Below are 22,997 nucleotides of genomic sequence, written 5' to 3' on the forward strand. Positions count from 1 at the left end.
ATACCTCACCATTCCCAGGCCCACTGCTCAGCAGAACCCCAGTTAAGCACTTGGTGTGTTCTCTTCACTTCCCCTTGCCCTTCCCTTGGAAGCAGTGCCATGCTGGGAGCTGAGGAGGGGATGGGACTGAGGAGGTGGCTGATGTGACTAGGAAATTGGTTATATATGGGAATTGAGCAAATAAGTAAATATACTGAGGATAACCAGAGTCAAGTTTCTCGCTGTTGGAGAAGGGAGTTACAAATAAGGAAAGGGGGAAACTAGAGAGAAATCTGAGGTGTTGGGTTGGAATTGTGGGTATTAGTGTGAACTCATGCTTTTTAAAATATATCTATCCATCTATATACACAGATAGATAGATACAGCTGTATGTGTGTGTATGCTTGTGCGCATATGTACTACTTTCCTATTTACAAAAGGACTTAGATGCAATGACATCCCAAAAGGAATGAACAATCAAGCATCCAATCTTGGTTTCTAAATACCACCTTCCACTAAAGGGAGAATTAACTGATTCCAGGGCTGGGGCTAGGAAAATTCAAGATGAGCCTGGAACATGTTGTGTCTTTTTGGCACAAGTAAGAAAATACTCAAAGAATGGTGGGGTCATGTCCAAAGGACAGAGGAGCCAGCTTGAAGGGGCTCCCACAGGCCAAATCTGGGAAATTTAAGCATTAAAATAAACAATGATATGAATGAATTGCATCTTATCGAATAAAATAGAAATTCATGAGCTCATGCTGACATAAATACAAAAGGAATAAGCAAATGGGGAGAAGGGAAAGCTCTTCCCCACAGTAGGATGTCAACCATTTGGCCATAATCAGAGTGGTGGTTAATTCAGGCAGAAGCTAGTAATCAATGCTAAGCAATATCTCCTCACAAAATATTAATTAAAAGGAAAAATTAGGCAATTTATGGTGAAGGAGTCTGGCAGACACCACCTTGACCGGGTGATCAAGGTAACATCACCAGTGGTGGGACAGGTCACACCATCTATCTACTGATGTGATGCGCTTGGAAAAGCCCAGCATCTTTTCTATAGAGTCCCTGCCAGGAGGGCATGACCTGGGTCTGGACATGAGGAAAGATTGGACAGAGCCAGGTTGGACATCCTTCAGAATGAAAGGCTTTTACTCTTTGAAACTGTCAAGGTCATGAAGACAGGGCAAGCCTAAGGAAATGCTTTAGAAAAAGAATAGTTCAAACAGTTTGGAGAATAATGAAAATGGGAATATTCATAGAGAGAAAAAGGGTGATGGAGCAAACGTGAAAAACAAGTTAACAAGTAGAGAATCCAGGTGAAGGGGATACAGGACCTCTATGTCACTGTTCTTGCAACTTTTTTTGCAACTTTTATTTCGAAATGAATTTTTAAAAAAGTTTTGTGTGTATTCATCAAATTTTTCTGGTAAATGTACATATGTACATACGAATATTTGCATACATGGGTATACATATATCCAGGAGCTCAGGCCCCAACCCAGACTGATTAAATCAGAATTTGGGGCATTGGTACCCAGGCATGTGGATTTAAAAAAAAAAAAACTACAAAAACTTCCCAGGTGATTGCAGTGTGCAGCCAAATTTGAGACCCAGCGCTGTATTGCAGCGGGTACGATAATCACCCGTGGAGCTCGTTAAAAACAGATTCCTGGCCTGGCCTCCAGCGAGTGGGACTGGGTTTGTAACGAGCCGGGCCGGGGAATGGGTGCAGGTGGGCCAGGCCCCCGCCCGCCTCGTGCGGCCCCAGGTGCCCTCGACAAAGGGCCGGGCCGCCCGCCGGCCCCCGCGCGCCGCCATGGACGCCGCGCCCGCCCTCCTCGGTGCCCCGCAGGCCGAGGTGCTGGAGGACGTGCTGCGGGAGCAGTTCGGGCCGCTGCCCCAGCTGGCCGCCATCTGCCGGCTCAAGCGGCTGCCCTCGGGCGGCTACTCGTCGACCGAGGACCTCCAGCTGGTGCTGGAGCGGCGGCGCGTGGCCAACGCCAAGGAGCGGGAGCGGGTGAGCGCCCTGCCCCGCGCGGGTCCCCAGGCCATCCGGGAAGGGGCCGACTTCCTCCCCTCTCCCCCTATACCCGCTACCCTCTCCACCTCCCCATACCCGGTCAGGACCCGGGGCACCCCCTCACCGCCCACCCGCGGGGCCCGGAGGCGACTTCGACCTCCTGCGGGCCGGCTCGTGTCCTAGCTTGGGAGAATGACCGTGGCCTTGTCACCCTCCGCCCTCGTCCGGCTGCGCGTTCGCTGCTGCTGGGGTGGCCGCCCCACCTGCTAACCCCCCTGGACTTGTGCAGGAACCGGGTCCTGGGAGGCCCCTGACGACTTCAAAAATGTCTCCCCTCGACGGTGCTTTTAAAAACCCTAGAGCGCGAGAGCTGCGCTTCAATCTCACAACATTACGCGCTTGGGGTGCAAGGGGCCCCCACCACCCCTTTTGCCTGATCTCTGCCTCGAAGCACAAATGGGGTGAGGGGGCCTAATGGAAGTTACTCTTTTCCTTACTTTAAACAAAGAAACACAAGGCCCCTGGGTGCATCCAGACTCCCACTCAGTCCCCTGTCAAGAGAAAGTGTTTTCCAGTCAGGCGGGTACGCGGTAAACCGCCGACCGGAATGGTCCTGCGGGCCGTGGTCGGAGCGGCATCTACTGGTAGCTTTTAGTATTTCTAACTAAACTCGAGCCCCAAACTTGTCAGGTCCGGTCTCCCTTCTGCCCTTTGCAATCTTTGGGTTTGGTTGCAGCGGAGGCGCTACTAGAGAGGGAAGGCGGGTGGTGGAAGAGGGAGCGGGCGCACAGTTAGGCCTTGGACACGAGCAAGTTCTGCTGGCGGCTGTTCCTATGCGCGCCGGGCCCTTTAGAAATGTAGCCCCGGTGAATCGACTAGGAGCTTTGTTTGGAAAAGAGTGTGAGGAGAAAGAACCAAGTAAGAATAGAAGACTTAAGAGAAAGTTGGGAAAAGTGCAAGAGTGGAGAAGTATGGTTTTACCAGGCACTAGACCCTTTATGAAAAGAACCCTGTAATGTGACGTGATGATGTGGCCCTCTGACAGGATTCTGATCCACTATTTTGCGTTTTAAGTGGACCGTTCCGCCAGGAAGGAATTGCTTTCTGCAGAGAATTGGTCCTGGTGGTATCCACTATTTTGAAACTAGTGACTTTTATTCTCCTTTATAATGATAAAATTAATACACTTGGAAACTATGAAAATGACTAAATAGAGAATGGAAACACCCATAACACAAATATAACTACCATGAACTATCATGCATGTATATATCCGCCCAGTCTTTCTTTCTAGTAATGTGTGTGCATATATATAATTTTACAAAACTGTGATTATATAGTACATATCTTTGTATTTTTTTCACTTAACATTATCAAAAGCATTTCCTCATATTCCTAAGCCTTCTTTCAAAGAATGGTTTTTAACTGCATAGTCTGACTATAAACGGACCAGAACTTATCCAGTCTCCTCTTGTTGGACGTGTATGCTTTTTGCAGCTTTTTAGTGGTACATAAATCTATGTCCATGTCTGATAATTGCTTTAGAATAAAAAGCTAGAAGTGGAATTACTGGGATATCTATAATCTGATGACTTTTGATACAAGTTGTCCAATTGATTTCTAGAAAAGTTTACTACTTTTTATCACATTTTACAAGACACAGGACTGTTCCCTTTTTTCCATCCCCAATGCTGGGTATGGTTACCAAAATAAAAATGTTACCAGCTTGGTACATGAAAATGGTATGTAATTTCTGTTTTAATCTATAGTTCTTTGATTATTGAAGTTCAATATTTTCATACACATATTGGTCACTGTGTTCTGCTGTGAATGGGCTGACCGTGTCAGTGGTCCACTTTGATGTGGGCTGGGAGGGGCCCCTTGGTGTAAGTGAGTATATTGGCTTTATGGTGTAGTGGGAGCCAGTTCTTCCAGGGCCTGTGTCCCTTAGGAGAGTGGTCTTCAGAGTTCCAGGCCTTCAGAGCAGAGGGCTTAGACCCTGGAGATTCAAAAAATAAAAATAAATGAGGCGCCTCATTCTACCTTTCAAGTTTCGCCAACACGCAGACTCCATGGACTCTAACACTTGACTCTATATCATCAACTCAGCTGGGAAAGAGATTGAAGAATTGATGGCACAGTGCTTGAGTAGACGGGTGTTTGTACATTTTATTCATTATCCTCAGTACCACTTATTGAGGATTTTCTATGTGCCAGGTCAGGAAGAAGTGTTTTATGTGTAACTATGTCATTTAATCACCACGAAAAAGCTACAAGGTGAGTATTTTCCACTTTGCAGATAAACCAAGGCTTGGCGATAATTAAGTATCCCACACACTCTTCTAAAGCTAAATAGTAGGTAGAGCTGGGTTTTAAATCCTGAGGTATTGACTCAGAGCTTTTGGCCGCTACCCCTACTGCCTCTACTTACATTGCAGTGGGTATACCCTTAGAGGAAGAGGAGGTCAATGTGAACACAGACGCTCCTTCCAGCCCCTCTGCCCACAGTGCCGAGTTGACGTTACTCCCCCTCTCCTGCCAGGGACTGTGCTGTAGGTGGAGTGGCAACTCTTTGGCATGTGCCTGCTTAGATTCACCACCCAGGCAAGAGAGCTGTGGAAATGAGCCCTCGCAATCCCCTTCTGTGGTTTGGGGGGGGGGGTGTCTGTACAAATTAGCTTCTCTGTGTGTCACTGTCCCTTGTTCTTTTCCAGATAAAAAATCTCAACCGTGGTTTTGCCAAACTGAAGGCACTGGTGCCGTTTCTTCCCCAAAGCAGGAAGCCTAGCAAGGTTGATATCCTTAAAGGTGCAGTTGAATACATCCAAGTTCTCAGTGATGTTTTGGAAGGAGCCAAAGACTCGGAGGTAAAGGGTTAAGAAGTTAGAACAACGATATCCACCGTTTATTGACCCCTTTCTATGTGCCGGGCAATTTTATGTTCCAGTGAGTTTATTACAATCCTCTGAGCTGTTTATGATCCTTGTTTTACAGAGGAGGAAACCAAAACACAGGGAAAGGCCATGCAGTTAAGAAATTTCGGGGCTGGGGTCTGAATCCACATCTGTGTGAGCTTTGGAGCCAAGTTCTCGACCATCTATATACTTACTTCCCGTCACTGTCCAGGGCACCCAGCTCCTAAGTGCCAAATCTTTAATAGGACCGTGACAGCTGGGGCACGAGAGGAGGCTTCTGTAAACCCACTCTGTGGTGGTGGTTTCCCTTTAGCAGGACAAACATCGGATAGGATACAGAAAGGAAGACGCATTTCTTTCCTGAAGTGTCCTCCCTTGGGAGAGGCCGTCCCTGAGGGACAACACTGCTGGAGAGCTCAGCAAAGGTCTGGTGATACCAATCTCACGGGGTTTTGAGACCATTCAGTGGGACAACATAAACGAACCTGCTTTGAAAACTGGAAAGCACCCTAGTGTCACCACCATTATCAGGGTGCACAGTTCAGGAGTGGCTATTAGGCGGTGGAAAGCGTGGGCTGGTTTTATGGGCTCATTCTGTGGAGAGGCAAATCTTGAAGGCCTGAAAATGGATTAGTCATCAGAAGAGGTAAGATATAAAGAGAAAAGGCCTTAGAAATGAACCCTAAGTGACACCACTGACAGGAGGAAGGAGGAGCCATCAGAGAGAAGGTGGCAGGAAGGTGGAGAAGCACACTGGGATCCTAAAGTCAGGGCGGGAGGAGTCTTGGGAATCGAGGGTGAGAAGTGATGTGAGGAGCTACAGCGAGTCCAGGATAGGCACCCAGGCCCAGCATCTGAGATGTGGAATAGGAGTGGCCTGGAAGTCAACTCGTAGGGGGTTGAGGGGGTGTTATTAGTAAAGATCTGGAGTCCAAGCAGAGGGAAGTGGCAAACTTCAAGTCCGTTCAACTCGGAAATCTGAAACTGGAAAGAAGGATCAAAAAACAGGGAAGAAGAAAAGCCATTAGAGACAGTGAAGGTCTTTTCTGGGTTGCAATGTGATCGTGTTTAGGGACAGAAGAGAAGGACAGATACTAGACAGAAGAGAACCAATCGTTCTAGAAACTTAGAGCAGAAATAGCCAGTACTTTTTAGTTTTTTTTCTTGTCCACTAGTTCGACTTAGGTGACGACTGGGAGGGTACATTCCGCAATGGTGGGAATGGATTGTCCTATTGGCCAGATTGGATGGTTGGGTTGTGGCATGGTCATGGTGTTTGCACACATGCAGGTGGCTGTCTTAGTTTTTCCTTGCATGTAAATTGTATAACAGAAGTGCTTTGTTTTGTGCTACATTCAGTATAAAATGTAGGATCTGTTCCATGCTATAATCTTTTTAATGCAGTTACCCACTGCGCAATATTTTAAGGTTATAGAAGAACAGAATACAGTCTATTGAGCAATGATTTTCTCTTCATATTAACTTAAGCATTGCTCTTATCACTTAAATGAAACTTCACTGGTTAAAATTTTGAAATATATTGATTTAAATCTTCAAAATCTGACCGTCCTACTGTTTGACAACTAAATATGGTTTCTAGAAACAACACCCGGATCATCAGAACTATAGCAGCAATACTTCTGAACCACAGATATCCTCGGCTGGAGAGCTATCGAGAAACATCACCCAACACGCCAGCTGTGTTGTGGGCTTGAAGAACAAGGAGGAAGGGCCCTGGGCAGATGGTGGCAGTGGTGAGTCGGCATGCGCTTGTCGCTAGAGTGTGATGTCTACGACTGGAGTTACCTCCCCAACCAGGAGTCGGGTAAAAGCGTTTCTTCTTAAATCACCATATAGATGTCAAAAACCTCAAAATGCATCCCTTGAGGCATGTGGCATTTTCAGTGCTAAAACATGCTGGAAACAAGATCATTTTGTGAAAGCACCTAGGTGGGGAGGTGGAATCTGCTAGTTTGCAAGATCTGTTATTATGTTCGCAAGTTAACTGGTAAGCAGCTCAAGGGGAAGGCAGCTCCTCCAGAATCACCCAATACAGACCAAAGCTTATTTTTTTATGACCCTAATTAATACATCAAAAGGTTTTGTGGATTCTGAGGTCTCCAGAAAAAGAAATAAGTAGGTTGCTGTACATAAAGCTGCATAGGGAGACCATATACAAACATGCTGGCTCACACACACAGACACTTTTTGAATTGGCCTTGTTGGGAGGAAGCATTTTCTAAGTAATTACAAAGGAGTTTATTGGAACAGCTCTTATTACTTTGGCAGACTAACAAAGCCATTGGACATAGAAGCCTGCTTCTCCAAGTCTGGAAAGTGGACTTTTTGCCCTTGCTGTGTCTCAGTGTTAACACAAATGAGACCCCTTGCTCCATCCTGCAACACAATTGCTATTGAAACGAGAAGGGCTTGTGAGAATCTGGAACCAAGCGTACTGTAACAAGCAAGTTGCTTAGTGTGCTGTAAGAGACAGTGGGGGCTGTGGAGTCACAAATGATGGTTGGTGGTGAAAGGCAGTTTAGAACAGTAGTTGAGGGGCTGGCCCCGTGGCGTAGTGGTTAAGTTCGGCGTTCTCCGCTTCGGCGGCCCGGGTTGGCAGGTTCGGATCCTGGGCACAAATCTATACCACTCGTCCACCATGCTGTGGCGGTGACCCACATACAAAATAGAGGAAGACTGGCACAGATGTTAGCTCAAGGCAAATCAAGAAAGTGAGGATGGCATTGTCCAATCTGATTCCAAAGTTTCAAAAGTTGTGCAGTGCAACAGGTGTGCACATGCCATTAGTAACTAATTAAGAATGAAATAAAGATTAAAAAAAGGAACAGCGGTTGACTGTCGGCTCTGGAGACAGAATGCTGAGGTTCAAACCCTGGTTTTACCACTCACTAGCTGTGTGACCTTGGATGAGCTACTGAATCTCTCCAATCCTCAGTTTCTCCATCTGTAGAATGGGAATGATAATTGTACCTACCTTATACATAAGGTAACTGTGAGGTTCAAATTACATCATGTCAGTGAAGTGTCTAGTGCAATACATGGTGTGTCAGTGTTCGCTTGGACACACATTATGAAGTCTGCTTGACTCACCGTGAGCAGTCAGTATTGATGGGTGAGCAATCAACAACGAGCCACCGGCATCCTCGCTCCGTTTGTAACAAGTGTTCTGGGTTTTCTCACTTGGCTCTCTCTAACGCTCCACTCTGGTTTGAGATCTTACAGGCTTCCTGCTGACTGGCTGGCCTTGGTGCCCATTTCTGATTTGATTACTGCTTTCTAAGGATTCCACATGAGCACATGCTCAGTCTAGATTTTCAAATTCTGGACACTTGAGATATAAACCTTGCCCTTGCCTTCCTTATATCCCTTGAGATATAAACCTTCCTGGCAAGGGGTTCCTCTACAGTCCTTAGTAGACGAAATTCCTGTTGCTACTACATGAGCTGACAGGGAATGACTGAGAACAAAAGAGTGAAGATATGACCTGAACCGAACCTTGAACCTGGCTAAGTTAATAACAGTAATGCTTCCATGAATGTAAGTTTAATATGTACTAGATATAAGGCAAGAATCTTGCTTGCAGTTAATCCTCACTGATCTCTATCAGGTAGGCATCACCATGTCCTTCTTATGGTGAGCCACCTGGCTATTCCTTCCTGCCAGGCCTATTAGACCTGGAGCAAAGCAGGCCTATGCATAGTTACACCAGCAACAAGGATGTACAGAAGGTCCTTGTTTCCCAAGGTTAATTGATCCTGGGAACAGGCCATTTATAGTAAATTGATTTAAAGTGGGGACTAACATTTTCTAGTAGGAAATAAAAAAGTTCTGATTGGAAATTTCTTTTAAAAAGAAAACAAGACACTTAATTTTAGGCTTTTAGCTAATCAAGCTTAAGCTGTTAGTTGGAAGAGTGTGCTAATTCTTAGAATAAACAAAGAATCACATATTTGAGATTTTTATATATACATATAACTTCTGTCAAGTGTGACTTCCAAGGCCTCAATGTGGAGTGCCATGTTTCGCAGAAGTGTTTTAGGGTTCCATCAGTTTTGTCAAGTGTTTCTCATTCTTTGATATTCAAAGCATTCATTTTTAAAATAAAAACATTTATTCTGAAACCATAATAATCAACTTACAGAAATGTTGCAAGTACAGTACAAAGAAGTTGTTTCCTGACCTGTTTGAGAGTAAGTTGTCAACCTGATGCCCCATCACCGCTAATTACTTTTGTGTGCATTTCCTACAAATGGGGACATTCTGCTACATGACCACAGCACAGCCATCACAATCAAGAAATTAATGTTGTGGCATTACTGTGACATAATCCTCAGGCTCTGTTCAAGTTTCATCAACAGCCTCAATAGTGTCCTTTCTAGCGAAAGGACCAGCTGAGAACCATGAGTTGCACTTAGTTGTCATTTCTCTTTAGCCTCTTTCAGTTTGGAGCAATTCCTTGATCTTTTTGTGATTTTTATGACCTTGACACATTTATTGTTTTGTAGGATATTTCTTGATTCAAATTTGTCTGTTTCCTCCTGATTAGATTCAGACATGCATCTTTGGCAGGAACATCACAGAAGTGATGTGTTTTCTACTCATTTGCATCCTATTAGATGGGGCAGATTTTGATTTGTCCCATTACTAAGGATATTTACTTCGATCACTGTCTTAATGTGGTGACTGCCAGGCCTCTCCACTTTAAAGTTAGACTTTTTCTTTTCTAATGGGTATTTTGTGGGGAGGTGCTTTGAAACTATTTAGATATCCCATTACTCATCAAACAGTCTATAAATATTTTTGCTTTGAAATATAGATTCACAGGAAGATACAAAGATAGTACAGAGAAGTCCCATGCACCCTTAACTTGGTTTCCCCCAGTGGCTGAATCTTATGTAACTATAGTACAATGTCAAAACCAGAAAATTGATATTGGTTCTATGTGTGTAGTTCCATGTTCCATGTCATTTTATCACGGGTAGATTTGTGAAACTACCACTGTAGTCAAGATACAGAACTGTTCCATCATCATAAAGCCCTTTTATAGTCACACCCACCCACTGTCCCCACTCCTCTGCTCTCCCTAATCTCTGGCAACCACTAATCTGGTCTCCATCTCTCTAATTTATCATTTTGAGAATGTTATGTACTGTATGGAATCATACAGTGCGTAATCTTTAGAGACTGGCTTGTTTTCTTTTGCTCAGCACAATGCTCTTGATATCATCCCAGTTGTATCAATAGTCTGCTCTTTTGATTGCTGAGTGTTAGTCCATGGTATGGACGTGCCACAGTTTAACCACTCGCTTATTGTAGAACATTTTAGTTGTTTCTATATTCACTTCATTTTTATATTATAGACACATGGTTTTCTATTTAATTCAGTGGATTACTAAATCATAATATAATATCATATAATATTTCATGATTTGTTATTCAAATTATCCTCACTGTGGCCAGTGACAGCCCCTTCAAGTGGGCTAACTTTCTGTTCCACATGTCACCATTGTTCTTTGATCACTTCCTTTCTAGCAGAAGATGTTCTGAGCTTGGGAATCTTGTACTTTCCTACCTCCGGCCCTGGAATGAGCCTTTCATCAAGGACAGCCCATGTGTAACTCGCCTCCCATCTCTGTGCCATCTCCTCCCTGCACAGCTCTTCTCCTCACCCCTTTTGGGCTGGAGCACCTGTATTCCTTTGCTGGGGCTGACATAACGAAATACACAGACTGAGTGGCTTAATTTCTTAATTTCTTAACAGAAATTTCTCACAGTTCTGGAGACTGGAAGTCTAAGATGGAGGTGTCGGCAGGTTTAGTTTCTCCTGAGGCCTCTCTTCTTGGCTTGCAGATGGCCTTTTCTCTGTGTGTGCCCAAATCTCCTCCTCTAATAAGGACACCAGTCAGGTTGGATTGGCACCCACCCTAACAGCCTCATTGTAACTCAATCACCCCTTTTAAGGCCCTGTCTCCAAATACAGTCATATTCTGAGGCTCTGGGGGTTAGGTCTTCAACATATGAATTTGGAGGGGACACAATTCAGCCCATAACAACACTATAACAAGCTGCCCCTCCACAAGAACCCTCTCCCTCTCTGACATTCCACCAGGCCACTCCCTCACCCCACGCATGGATGCCGCCTCACCCTGCTTGGGCTCTGGCTCACCATGTCGGGGCACCTGCACACGGGGATGCCTGCCTTGCTCAGGTTGGGCTTCTCCTCCCCATGCTCCACGGGTCCTCACCTGGACACCCTCCTTACCCAGTTTGGACCGTTCCCCTCATCTGCTTGGTCTCCGACATCCTGTGCTGGGCCACCTCCGTGTGTGGTTGCTAACCTCACCATGTTCAGGCTCCCATCCTTCACTCTGGGCCCCCATGGCTCACCCTACCTCACTGTGACCCAACTAACAGCATTAGGACTGAATTGTTCAGGAGGGGGAAGGTAAATCGTTTTTTTTCTTTCAAGTGCCTAGTGTGTGACTATCTGTCTGGTTAGTTTTGTCTTTGTAAATAGATTTAACTCTGAGATCCTTATTTGCATGTGGCTTGAGCAATTATTCAACATCGCTTTTACTAACTTTATCAAAGCTTCTGTTTTACAATCAGGAACCAGGATGGGTCAAGATAAAGGACCAAGGAAACAAAGCTCAGCTGACCTTTATTTGCCTAACAATCCTCATCAGGGGTCAGCCCAGTTTACCTGAAGAGGTGACTACATAGGGTTTCAGGATGCTGGCCAGATACCCTAACTGGAGACGTGGGCACAGCTGACGTGGCTCATTGGACTGAAATGCTTACGTACAGAGGGGCTTAGGATTTGGGAGGCAGGCTGCCTCCAGCTTCAGTTTGCAGGAGTGGCACCCTTCTTCCTGCCCTTGGAGAGGATCTGAGGAGTGGAATCCTGGTGCTGGCAGAGATGGGCATTTTGGGGGATTTGAGGATGGGGTCAGAACAGGCTGTGCAAGATCAACAATATTTCTGAGAGGCAAAATCCCAAATGAAGTACATAAGAATCTGCTGATGGCAGGGATGGAGATTAAGCTCTCTGGCCAGAGCAGGTTCACTTGGGGACTGAATCAGCAAGTATGTGGCCATGGAGAGGGCTGTGAGCCATGTGAAGCTACAGCGATCTCTATCGCCTTGGTAGCGATAGGGATTAATGTCAAGGTCCAGGCGAGGCTCATTTAGAATTGGACTTTTCAGATTTTGCTGTTTTGTGATTGGGCATTGCTAGGGGGCAAGATGTTCACTAACCCACCATTGTTTATTCCTTCTATTTGTCAACCTTGGCTATAGCTTGGCCATTTCACATTGTGCAAGGCTCTGAATTTTGTTTAGTGTTGTGTGTCCTGTAAAGACTGTGTCCCAGGACGAAGGCCATCCTTAATGTTGGAGTCAGATGCCGATTGTGCTGGAGTCAAAGGGGCTCTGGAAAGGGCTATATGGATGAACAAAAGTGTCTGTTACAGGGCCTGGATGTGTCGCCATCATACACTTCTAAATTTTGGCCTGGATTCTAATTTTGGAAAGAGTTTCTGAGAGAAGGAAGCCTGTATGGATGGTAAATTTCCACTACCCCCTCTGCAGATCGTGGTAATCTGTGTGTGAAATTGACCACTGGGGACATTTCTTCTCATAGCATTTTAAACTCTGAAATGAGATGGTCTGGCTAGTTGGGATGAATTTATTAGCACCTTGGGAAAGCTTGGGATCATCTATCTTCTGTCTTCCATCTCACATTTTCCCAGGTAGTAGCTCTACGTGAAGCAAAAATTCTACCACAGTGGTATGGTCGGTCTAGGCTTTTCCTTGGGAAGCACATTTGTCTGATGGCCTAGGGGGCATCTCCTGATGAGTTTAGCCAGCAGAGTATTTTAAAAAATTGAGCTGCCCATTTGATGGGGTGAGTGGTCTCTGGTTTGTCAATCATCACCACCCCTTACTGCATCTCCAGTTTAGGCATTTAACTTTGCAGCCCTGGACAAGGGCACGGGGGCTCAGAGGGAAGGCTGCTCCAGCGGTTGCATTTGACTCTGGGATGTTATTGTGTCTTGTAAACTTTGGGGGTTAGGGGGTTGGTGCTGTGATGATATGGATGCTGGTCGTTCTCTCTGGAACTTTGGAAAGGTGAGATCTGGGGCATGGAGGACAGGATCCATCTATTTTGGAGTGATGCCACCTCTGATGGAGGATTCCCCAGGCTGCAGCTACTCAGGACAAGACCCACCAGCACCTGACGAAGAGTCGTAAGGCCCAATCTGATCAAGATAAGAAGAAAATGTTAGAAGGAAAACGAAGTTCTATTTCTTTGTGAAAATAAGAGAGGGAGATTTCTTTTGTTGAAACTCTAATTTTTCTATGGGGACAAAAGATTGAATCAATCATGGAAGTGGGTTTATTGTGTGCGTGTGTGAGTGCTCGTGAAGTTTGGTGTGCTTGACAAGATCTCTACCTGGTATGTGCTCCTAACCCTGTCAGTGAGCTAAGGATAATGAGAGAAAGCCAATAATTTCTTTTCCATTTCTCTGACATATGGTGGACCTGGTGGCTAAATTAATTGGAGTAAGTCCTTATCTATTCTAGTAGACTTCTTAAGGAAATATTTACATGAGTTTTATAAAAGGTCCATCTCATTGGTCCCACATAGATACAGAGGAGAATGGCAAGAATTGGATGGAAAGGTCTCACAACGGTGGAAGCAGGACTTCTCTGAGGTGCCGCTAACCTCTCTTGAGACAGCCACCTCTTTGATTAGCAGAAAACTACCACATGCTTGGACCACATAAGCTCGCCCCGAGGGAGGTCAGTGTGTCCTCCACCCTCTCCCCTTATTCTAATCCCTGGGTTACCCACAGCAGATCAGGGACAAAATGGACTCCAAAGACACAGTGTTCAATGTAGCTCTTCTAGTGGGAGGGTAAAGGAATTTTAAATACAACTTGATTGTTTTTAGGAACACTTCTGGTCCTTTTTGGATCACTCTCTTCCCTTTTGGAAGACTTTTCCCTCCAGGAATGCATCCTTCCAGCAACTCTGGTGTGGAAGATGGGCCTGGGGCACCTGCCTCATTGGGATGCTCTGAGGTGAGAGGAGCCCAGGGGCAGAGTCCCCCTGCATCATGCAGTTTGGACCAGATCCCCAAGGGAAGAGAGAGACCACATGGGGCTTGGTGACCAAAGCCCTGCTCATTATAAAGGAGCTTCATTTGCTGGAAGATCATCTGTATGGTTCTGCCTCCAGACATGAGACGGCAAGGCTGTGGCCACAATGCTGGGTTCTGATTGCTGGGTCCTGGCTGGACTTGCACACATTGAAGCAGGATTGACAATTATGAGCACTGTTTAGACCGAAAGAAATGTAACTTTACTTTCTATACTGTACTCCACTTGTTCTGAGAATACAGTAATACCCTTATGACTCAGATGATGGGAAAACTTTTTATCTTGCCCCATGAAGGTCTATCTTCTTTGAGTAAATACTGAATCAGTTCAATGTTCAGAATCCCTATGGGGGCTCTTTGTCACTTAAGCAATCTCCCCACTCCTCTTCTCCTCTAGGTGCAGTGGGGAGTGGATGCACTGTGGGGGCAGGAATGGGAATGCTCGTGTGTGTTTCCCCACCTCTGACCCCAGCTAGTCCTCTGGCCCCCAGTCTTGGGTGTTGTTGAGCTGAGATCCACTGTGGATGTCCATGACCCCACCGTGGCTTCTCTTCTCTAGGCCAGGCTAGCTGGGCCTTCTCCACTCAGAACCCAGGGCTCTTCTGGTCTCCCTGGCTTTCCCACTCCCAGATGGGCTATGCAGCTACCCTCAGGCCCATCTACCCGATGCTGTCCCTCAGCCATGTGGCCACTAAACTCCTGTGGGTACAAGTCCTTGCTTTCCTCAGAGTCTACTTCACCTTTCCTGGGTCCTATTACCTTACATAACTCTTCCCCGTCCCTGGATCAAGGCCCAGGATGGCATGGTACAGGGGTCCTTCTCAGGGATCAGGCAGCTTCTATACACTAGTTCTATCCTTTCTGAAGAACTACCTTCTGCTGTTTCAGCTTTCATCTCTGGTTTGGGTTGTAGGAAGTCTTGCCCACATCATATCTTGCCTCCTCATTGGGATGCTGCTCTGTGACTACCTGATGAGCAGCCGTCTAAGCTCTGGCCCACCAGAACCCACATGTTCATTATTCTCCTTTTCAACAAAGTCAGCTTCTTTCAGATGAGAGCCTGGCTTTTCCAGGCTATTGTTAAGCTGGGAACTGAGCTCTAAAGCTGAGTGAGCGAGGAATTCTGGCTGGTGTCTATCCACCCATGTCCCCCCCACCCCCAAACCTTGGCTCAGTGGGTGGGGGGAAATGTACATTGGGTAATATGTCAAATTATCCAGCTACGCAGCCAACAACAGGAGTGCGGCCACCTTATTGAAGGAGTTGAGCAGCAAGCTGGGTTTCCTTTCCTCAGACCACCCTCTTGGACCTTCAACTCCTTGACTTACATGAGGCCAACGGGCATTTTTTTTCATGAACTGTGAGAATTAGACAACAATGATAAACTTTAAGTTTTCATATTCTGATACTTAAATATTACATTCCTGGAATTTTCCAGCTAACTCTTAAAACAAAAACAAGGCAATGATCTATAATACACTAGACTATATGCTGATAGGATTAAATTATCCTTAAACCCTTCAGGTAAACACAGCAATATATGAATTTGTCTCTTAGGTTTAAAACATTCTGGATACATAAAAAGATAAAAAAAATTTAAAACTTCTAAAGCTAAATTTGAATTCAAAAAAGAAAGCTTGATCACATGTATAGTGGAAAGACTTGATCAAGATCAGAAAAAATAGTTGATAACTTATTTTGTGCTATTCCTGGCAATTCATACATAGTAAACTAATTTTCACAACCACCCTGTGATGTACAAACAATTATAGCCATTTTACACATCAGGTGTCGGCACAAATAACCAATAACCTATTCTATAGATAGGAGAGAGAAGGCGAATTTTACTTGAGCCATTCTGAGGACTATAGCCCAGGAAGGCAGTCTCCACAAAGGAAGAACGTGTTCTGGAGAAGCATGGTTTTCAGTGCAGTTTTATACCTCTTTAGAACAAAGAACGTATATCAAACACACCCAGGATACATACTCATCAAAGTTTCACAGAGATACTCAGTTTCAGATTAGCAGGTCAACATGACCCTGATGTCTGGGAAAGGAAACTTACCTTCAGGAGTACTGATACTGGCATGTGGAAAAGGAAGTATGCATCCTTATGTAGAAAGAGTGCATTCTTTTACTTTGAGATAATGCTTAAAGCAATCTTTAATGGTGAAAATAGATGTAAAATGTATGTTTGGTAGGCCATAGGTCAGGCTTCTTTAGTTCAGGCTGAATCAGGTTTAAACCAGAATAGCTACCCCATATACCTCAATATGTCAAAATTTCTTATCACAGGAAACTAAGGAACAGAAGTAACTTTCCCAATATCCAGTGAGTCAATGAGTGGTTGGAGTTGAGGGATGTGGGTGATAGCGGTAAATGCTTTAACTGCCTTTCATTCTAACAAAACTCACCCTTGAAATAAGAGTGGACTAGGAAATAGGTAAATGTGTTTTTAAAGCTAAATTAAACCATTTGATTGCAGTATTATTCATAGTGATATACATCTGGGTTCCAATATCTGAACTGCCTGACCATGATTTGAGTGACTTTATTTTTCAGTCATGGATTTTTTTTTTCAAGTTGAGATTCCAAATGATTTTAAATCTTAGTAAAACCACTGATGGAAATATACTAAAATGCTTCCAAAATTTTTTCCTATACAACTGAATTAAGAAATTATCATAAAGTATATAATATTGTGTGTTCTGTTTTTCTTATTCTATCATTGGCATGTTTAGAGGTTACTGTATAGTCTTTATAACAAGTTCTAATGGTCCATTAAATGGGACAGTTTTATAATTGTTGGACATTTAAATTGTTTTCAGTTTTTCTCATAAACATGACAAATAACCTGATACGTTTAGCTCTTTCTGTATTTTTATTCCCTAGGATAAATTCCCAGAAGTAGAACTCATGAAACACAAGTAGGTACAACCTATGACTTGATGCACGGTGCCAATTTATAATACCATCAGCTATGTAAGAGTGCTAATTTCATCACATCCTTGCCAACAATGGGATCTATTAAAATGACAGAATGTTAATGAGTAAAAGATGGTATCTTTAAATTTAAACATCTTTGATTATTAGTGAAATTACATTTTTTTTTACATATTTCTTTTGTGAACTGTCTGTTCTTATCCTTTAGCCATTTACGATGGACTCTTTTCTCTGTTTCAGGCTTCCTCAAGTATGAAAAGTGAAAAGGCGGGTCCAGGGCTACCTTCTTGAGACAAATAAATGCAGTCTTGAAAGTTTTGGAGTCTCTTTGTTAAAAAAAAAAAAAGTGGGATAATTCAAAGTTTAACAATTACTTTTCAAATGGTCTTGTCTGTCACAAATTGACTCAACTTTACTTTCTCCTTAATTTCATGCTTTGAAGAAATAGGCTTCAGTGCCTTCAGCCTTCACGCTGATTTCTCAACCCCTATGAGGTTTCCATCCTCATCCTCTCAGGACCTACACCTAATATCTTTCATCCCATCTGTTTTCATCACTTGAAGAATAAGCATCTGTTACCCTCCCTGGGGAAATTAACCTTTAATAACAAAACAAGCTTAAGCTAGAAGAGTATGGAGTCATAAGCATTGGTTAATGGGAGTGAGAGTTTTCAAGGCTCTTTAAATAAGATAAATATTGACATATGACAACCCTGGGTGGTAGACTATATTAGCTTTCTAGGGCTGCCGTAACAAAGTACCACAGGCTGGGTGGCTTGAACAATAGAAATTCATCTGAGATCAACAGATCAAGGTGTCAGCAGAGTTGACTTCAAAGTTGACTTCTAGTCTGTGTCCACATTTCCTCTTCTTATAAAGACAGCTATCCTATTGGATTAGGGCCCACCCACATGACCTAATTTTTCAGTCTCATCTCATTTACCTCATTATCTCTTGAACACCCTATCTCCAAATACAGTCACATTCTGAGGTACTAGGGGGTTAGGAGTTCAACATAGAAATTTTGGGAGGACACAGTTCAACCCATAACAGACGGTAAGCACTGTTACCCTCACTTAACAGCTGGGCAGTGAGACCCAGGGGTCAGAGTCTTTCCTGAGGCCACACAATCACTGGGGCCAAGGCTAGAGGCCCAGGCCCTGGACTCCCACCTTAGTTCTCTTTCCATAGCAGGCTTCAGCCACAGGTTGGCTGAAGTTTCTCTTGTTGGGAGAATGGTGTCTTCACGAGGTCTAGCCTTAGAATTTATCATTGGTCTTGCTTTGAAAGCACTATCTTTCCCCCCTCTCTCCTGTCTTAAATTTGATTCCCCTAAAAGTAGGCCATCATTTGTAGTTTACTTGGGAGGCAAGCCAAGGAAACACCAATAGTGGAGTGGGAAAGTTATACAGGGACGAAAAGCCAGCCTATAAAAGAAGCATGGCTGAGCAGTTATGGCTGTGGGCGGCCGGGGCTCAGTCCTGCTGAGGCACTCTGGAGATCATGTGCCACATGCCTCAGAGGTATCACCCCAACACTTAGGGATGAGGGAGCCAGGCTGTTTATCCACTAACTCCTGATGGTCATTGGTTGAGAGCTGATCCCCTGGGGTGTCAATTTCTCCAGCACCTCTGCATGCCCTGGGGAAGGCAGTTGATACGTATGCCTGGACCTGGAGAGTGCTAAGGCACTGTATTAGCTATCTATTGCTGTGTAACAAATTATCACAAACTTAACAAAATAACAGGTTTATTATCTCATGGTTTCTGTGGGTGAGGAGTCACGCCTGGGCATGGCTTAGCTGTGTCTTCTGCTTCAAGGTCTCTCTCAAGGCACAAATCAAGGTGTGGTTCTGGGCTGGGGTCTCAGCTGAAGGCTTGGCTGGGGAAGGATCTGCTTCCAAGATTACATGGTTGTTAGCAGAATTCATTTCCTTTAGGACATTTGGACTGATGGCCTCAGTTTCTAGCTGGCTGTTGGCCAGATGTCACCCTCAGTTATTTGCCATGTAGGTCTTCCAAACATGGCTACTTGCTTAATCAAAGCATGCAAGCTGAGAAGGCAATCAAGAGAGTCAGTTAGCTAGATGAAGAATCTTATGTATCGTAATCACAGAAGGGACACCCCATCCCCTTTGCTGTATTCTATTGGTTAGGAGCAAGTCACGGGTCCTGCTGGCACCTAAGGGCAGGGGGTTACACAACAGCATGAGTACCAGGAGGTGGGGACACTCTGGGTGTCTGTTATACTGACATTTGCTCTCTTTACGTGTTATTGATGGCCAAAAATATTTTTGTCAAGAGACTTGGAGATTAGAAATAATTTTATTGCAAATAAGTCAGAAAATCTAATTTTAAACTATCTGGCCATTGAGGACTAGCAAAATGTGATTGATCCCGAACATCTTAATCTCAAATTCGTGTGCTTGGTGCAAGGTAAGTGAATCACTGAGACATCGGTGCTTGGAGATGGAGAAAGTTTTATTTGAATTGGGCAAGATGAGAAGGCAGGGGCGTGGGTTCTCTTAAAGCCTCTTTAACGAGAAGAAAGCAGGGCGTTTATAGAGCTAAGGGGCTTGGCAAGAGGAGTTTCATAGAAACAAAGGGGAAATCCATGTTTATTTCACTCCCGATAAGCCCATGTGGGTGTCTGGGGCTGGTTATCTGCTGATCTTTGAAGGCATTCTTTTTCTTCTGTAAAATAAGCTCATAAGTCCTTGTGACCCTTGAGTCACCCCTCAGGTTAAACAAGAAAACAGCAAATTGACAAGATTAACTTCATAACAAGGTCGAGAGGTAATCTTGTTGAATATTTACAGTAACCCCCAGGTACCCGGCTTCATGATCTTTCTGGGTATGACCTGGAGTCTCCCATGCTTTCCCATCGCTAGTTAGGGGCCAGGCATCTTGCGCTCTCTGTAGTAGGAACTCTGAATTCTAGTGACTGTCCCATGACAGCCTGTGGAGCTAACTAGCTATGGTTCCTTTTGCTGGATTTCAAAGTGAATTTGGAATTGAGTGAGAACTTCAGGAACTTCAACTATATTCCATGTAGGCCGTTAATATGGAAATTAGTGTAATGAAGTCTTGTTTCCTTTCTGATATTTGAACAATTCCTAGAGCCACAGGACGGCGCTACTCTTCCCAGCACTCGTCACATTCAGATGTCATATTCAGATGGCATCTGGGAGAAGCTGGAGGGACTTCCCCCCCCGACTCTGTGTTGGCTAGAAGAGCAGAATCAGTTTTTTTGGAAAAAGGGCAGTATATCGGCCTTATCAACTTTATCAGTGTCTCGTACTAGTTGTTCTTTTTAAAGACAATTTTTTTGTGCCTTCCTAGAGGCCATGTGCAGGGTAGAGGTTAGGGGTCACAAGCTCTGGAGCCATAGTGCTTAAGTTTGAATCCTGGCTCAGCCGCCCACTAGCTGTGCAACCTTGGGCAAGTTATCTAACCTTTCTGGGCCTCAGTCTCTTCATCTGTAAAATTGGGTAATAATAGTACTACCTTCACAGAGTTCTTGTGAGGATTAAATGAATAAAAATGCACATAAAGCCCTCAGAACAGTGGCAGGAGCCAACAAAAGTTTGCTATTGTTAGTCTGAGAAAGCTATATAATACACCACGAAGAGACATTTTTGAGTGATGGAGATGACCAAGAGAAGTTATGAAACCTACTATTTCTGGACTAAGCAAAAATTCTCTATTCCCTTTTTGGGTTCTCGTTCAGAAAAGGGTCCGCCATCCCTGTGATTTCAGGGCTCAGGAGAAGGCGTTCCTGACCTCCTCGAAATCTACCCTGGGCACCAACAGAGCATGGCCTCCTGAAGTGTCTCCACAAACACAGCACGTCCTGGCTCTGGACGGACAGACCTCGGGTCCTGGTGGCTGAGCTGCTCATATTTCTAGCAGGTTTTGACAGGAGAGTGGGGAGAGGCTTGTGGACTCAGTGATTCTGAAGATGAAATGGGAAGGAATGAGAAGCCGTGAGTGGGGAGGGAGGAGTTGGAGGAGCTAGGCCAGAAAGACAAAATGTCCTCTGGCTTCTGAGATGGAGCACCCGCCAGTTGTTCTGGGCTTGGTGTGGTGGGTGTTTTCTCTTTTTCTACGTCAGGAGTAGCTCACATAGAGTGGCATTTCTCAAACGTTAGTGCGCAAAGGAATCACTGGGGATGCTTGTTAAAAATACAGATCCTGGGCCCACCTCCAGAGACTCTGATTCTGCAGCAGCACTGTGGTGGGTCTGGTGATTTTTATGGATGTGTCTAAAGGCTGGGGTGCCCCAGAACCTAGATGGAGGAGAGGGGCCATGATCTGGTTGGGAGCAGAGACTAGAGATTTTTCTGGAAGCTGTACTAGCCCTGAATCGCATTTTAAAAAACACAGTGAATGTTGATTTAAAGGAGCTTTGGGGAGCTGGTGGAGATTATTGGGGTGTAGAGTTTCAAGCTACCATTTGACATCCCTACTCTCTGAGCGCCACGTATTGGGAAACACTGTCAGAAAGCAGAAGTGGGAGATGCCCTAGGTACCCTGTCATTTTACAGAGTAACACACTAAGTAACCAGAAAGGTTAAGTGACTTTACCAAAGTCACACAGCTAGTTAATAGCAGGTCAGAAACTGTAACCAAGTATTCTGGTTCTCCATCCAGCTCCCCGCTCACTAAACACCTGTTCCCTCTAGGGTAGGAGACTGGGGAGGGTATCGGGTGAGAGGAGGAAGCAGTGAGAATTGGAGGGCCCTGGGCCGGCAGCCCCAGAGGGTGGGGCAACCACAAAAATTTTGCCCTAGTTGAAAATGGAGTCAGAATTAGGATAGGGAAAATTTGGGCTGGAATTCAAATGATCAAACGATTGCTATGAAAATACTAATAGAGTTAATCTTTTAAAGGCAAGATGTCCTTTCCAGACAAAAAATATTCCCAGTGTAAGACTTTTTTTCTTTTTTTAATCCCAGGGACGGTACATCCCCTAACGGAGCTCACGTTTCAGATTTTCTTCCTAGTAACAAAATCCTCATATGGGCTCTCGGCTCTTGCGGGCAGTCGGTGGTGCCGGAGGGGACGTGGGCCGAGGGCCTGGGCGGCGGGACTGCGGCAGCGCGGGCGGCGGGCCCTGCGGGCGGGGCACTGCAGCACCGGGGCCCGCGGCGGCCGGGCAGCGGCCCGCTAGAGGGGGCGCTGTGGGCCCCGCCAAGCGTCCTTTTGTCAGCGCGCACCGCCAAGAGAGCTCTCATTTCCTCCCAGCCTCTTGCGGGAAATGGATTTAATTCTGACGGCAGGGCTGTAAGGGACGAGCGGGAACGAAAGCCTTTTGTCAAGGAGTAGCAGCCTCTGTTGTCTGTAATTACCACCAACGCGGAGAAGCTGCACTGCTGGTGGAATTCCAGGCAGCTCCGACAAGTGCGGGGCTGTTAGGATGGGTAGAAAACATTGCTCTGTAGATTAGCTGGGTGCATTTATTAAGCAGATCCAAAAAAGAAAACAACAACAACAACAACACAAAACAAAAAACCCGAACAATCCACAGTGGAAGACCAGAGATGGATAAGGTGCCGTGCAGGAGGTAAGCCTGTCTTGGGAATGGGCACTGTGGGCTTGCCTTGATTTGGTTTATTTTAATGGAATTTGAGACCCCTACAGCATCCTTCCTCCGTGCGGGAGCTGTTTGGTCCAGATGGGTGAGCGTCTGTTAGTGAGTGCGTCTGCGATGCAGCCCTTTCCCCGCGGCTGGGGGTTTTATGCCTAAAGGTTTCTGTTGATGGAGAAACCTTTGGAGGTTCTTTGGAAAGCGGGGCTGCCAAGCGCTGGCCTCTGTACGGAGACGGTCGGACCCACTCCCCGTAAGCGCAACGTCTGACAGGTGGGGCTTTCTTCTCGGTCCGGGCGGGCCGGTGGTAAGCCTCGCCTCCCGGGGCCGCCCCTCCCTTCCCTTCGCGCCGGGCCGCCGCC

At 45.2% G+C, this 22,997-nt stretch overlaps 2 protein-coding genes across 3 annotated transcripts in view; both read left to right on the forward strand.

Annotated features, from left to right (window-relative positions):
- The first annotated feature begins 1,801 nt into the window (after positions 1 to 1,801).
- On the forward strand, positions 1,802 to 17,348 carry FIGLA (folliculogenesis specific bHLH transcription factor). Its single transcript, XM_058551002.1, has 5 exons — positions 1,802 to 2,002; positions 4,720 to 4,872; positions 6,521 to 6,674; positions 16,997 to 17,031; positions 17,288 to 17,348. The coding sequence occupies exons 1-4, from the start codon at positions 1,802 to 1,804 to the stop codon at positions 16,999 to 17,001; spliced, it is 513 nt and encodes a 170-aa protein (XP_058406985.1). The 3' UTR covers positions 17,002 to 17,031; positions 17,288 to 17,348.
- A 4,895-nt stretch (positions 17,349 to 22,243) lies between these two features.
- Positions 22,244 to 22,997, forward strand: part of ADD2 (adducin 2) — a 104,465-nt gene continuing 103,711 nt past the window's right edge. For both annotated transcript variants that reach the window (XM_058550998.1, XM_058550997.1), the window contains exon 1: positions 22,244 to 22,611. The gene's annotated coding sequence lies outside the window, so the exon portion shown is untranslated. The remainder of the gene's footprint in view (positions 22,612 to 22,997) is intronic.

This window comes from Diceros bicornis, chromosome 12 (assembly GCF_020826845.1).
Source record: "Diceros bicornis minor isolate mBicDic1 chromosome 12, mDicBic1.mat.cur, whole genome shotgun sequence".
NCBI lineage: Eukaryota > Metazoa > Chordata > Mammalia > Perissodactyla > Rhinocerotidae > Diceros > Diceros bicornis.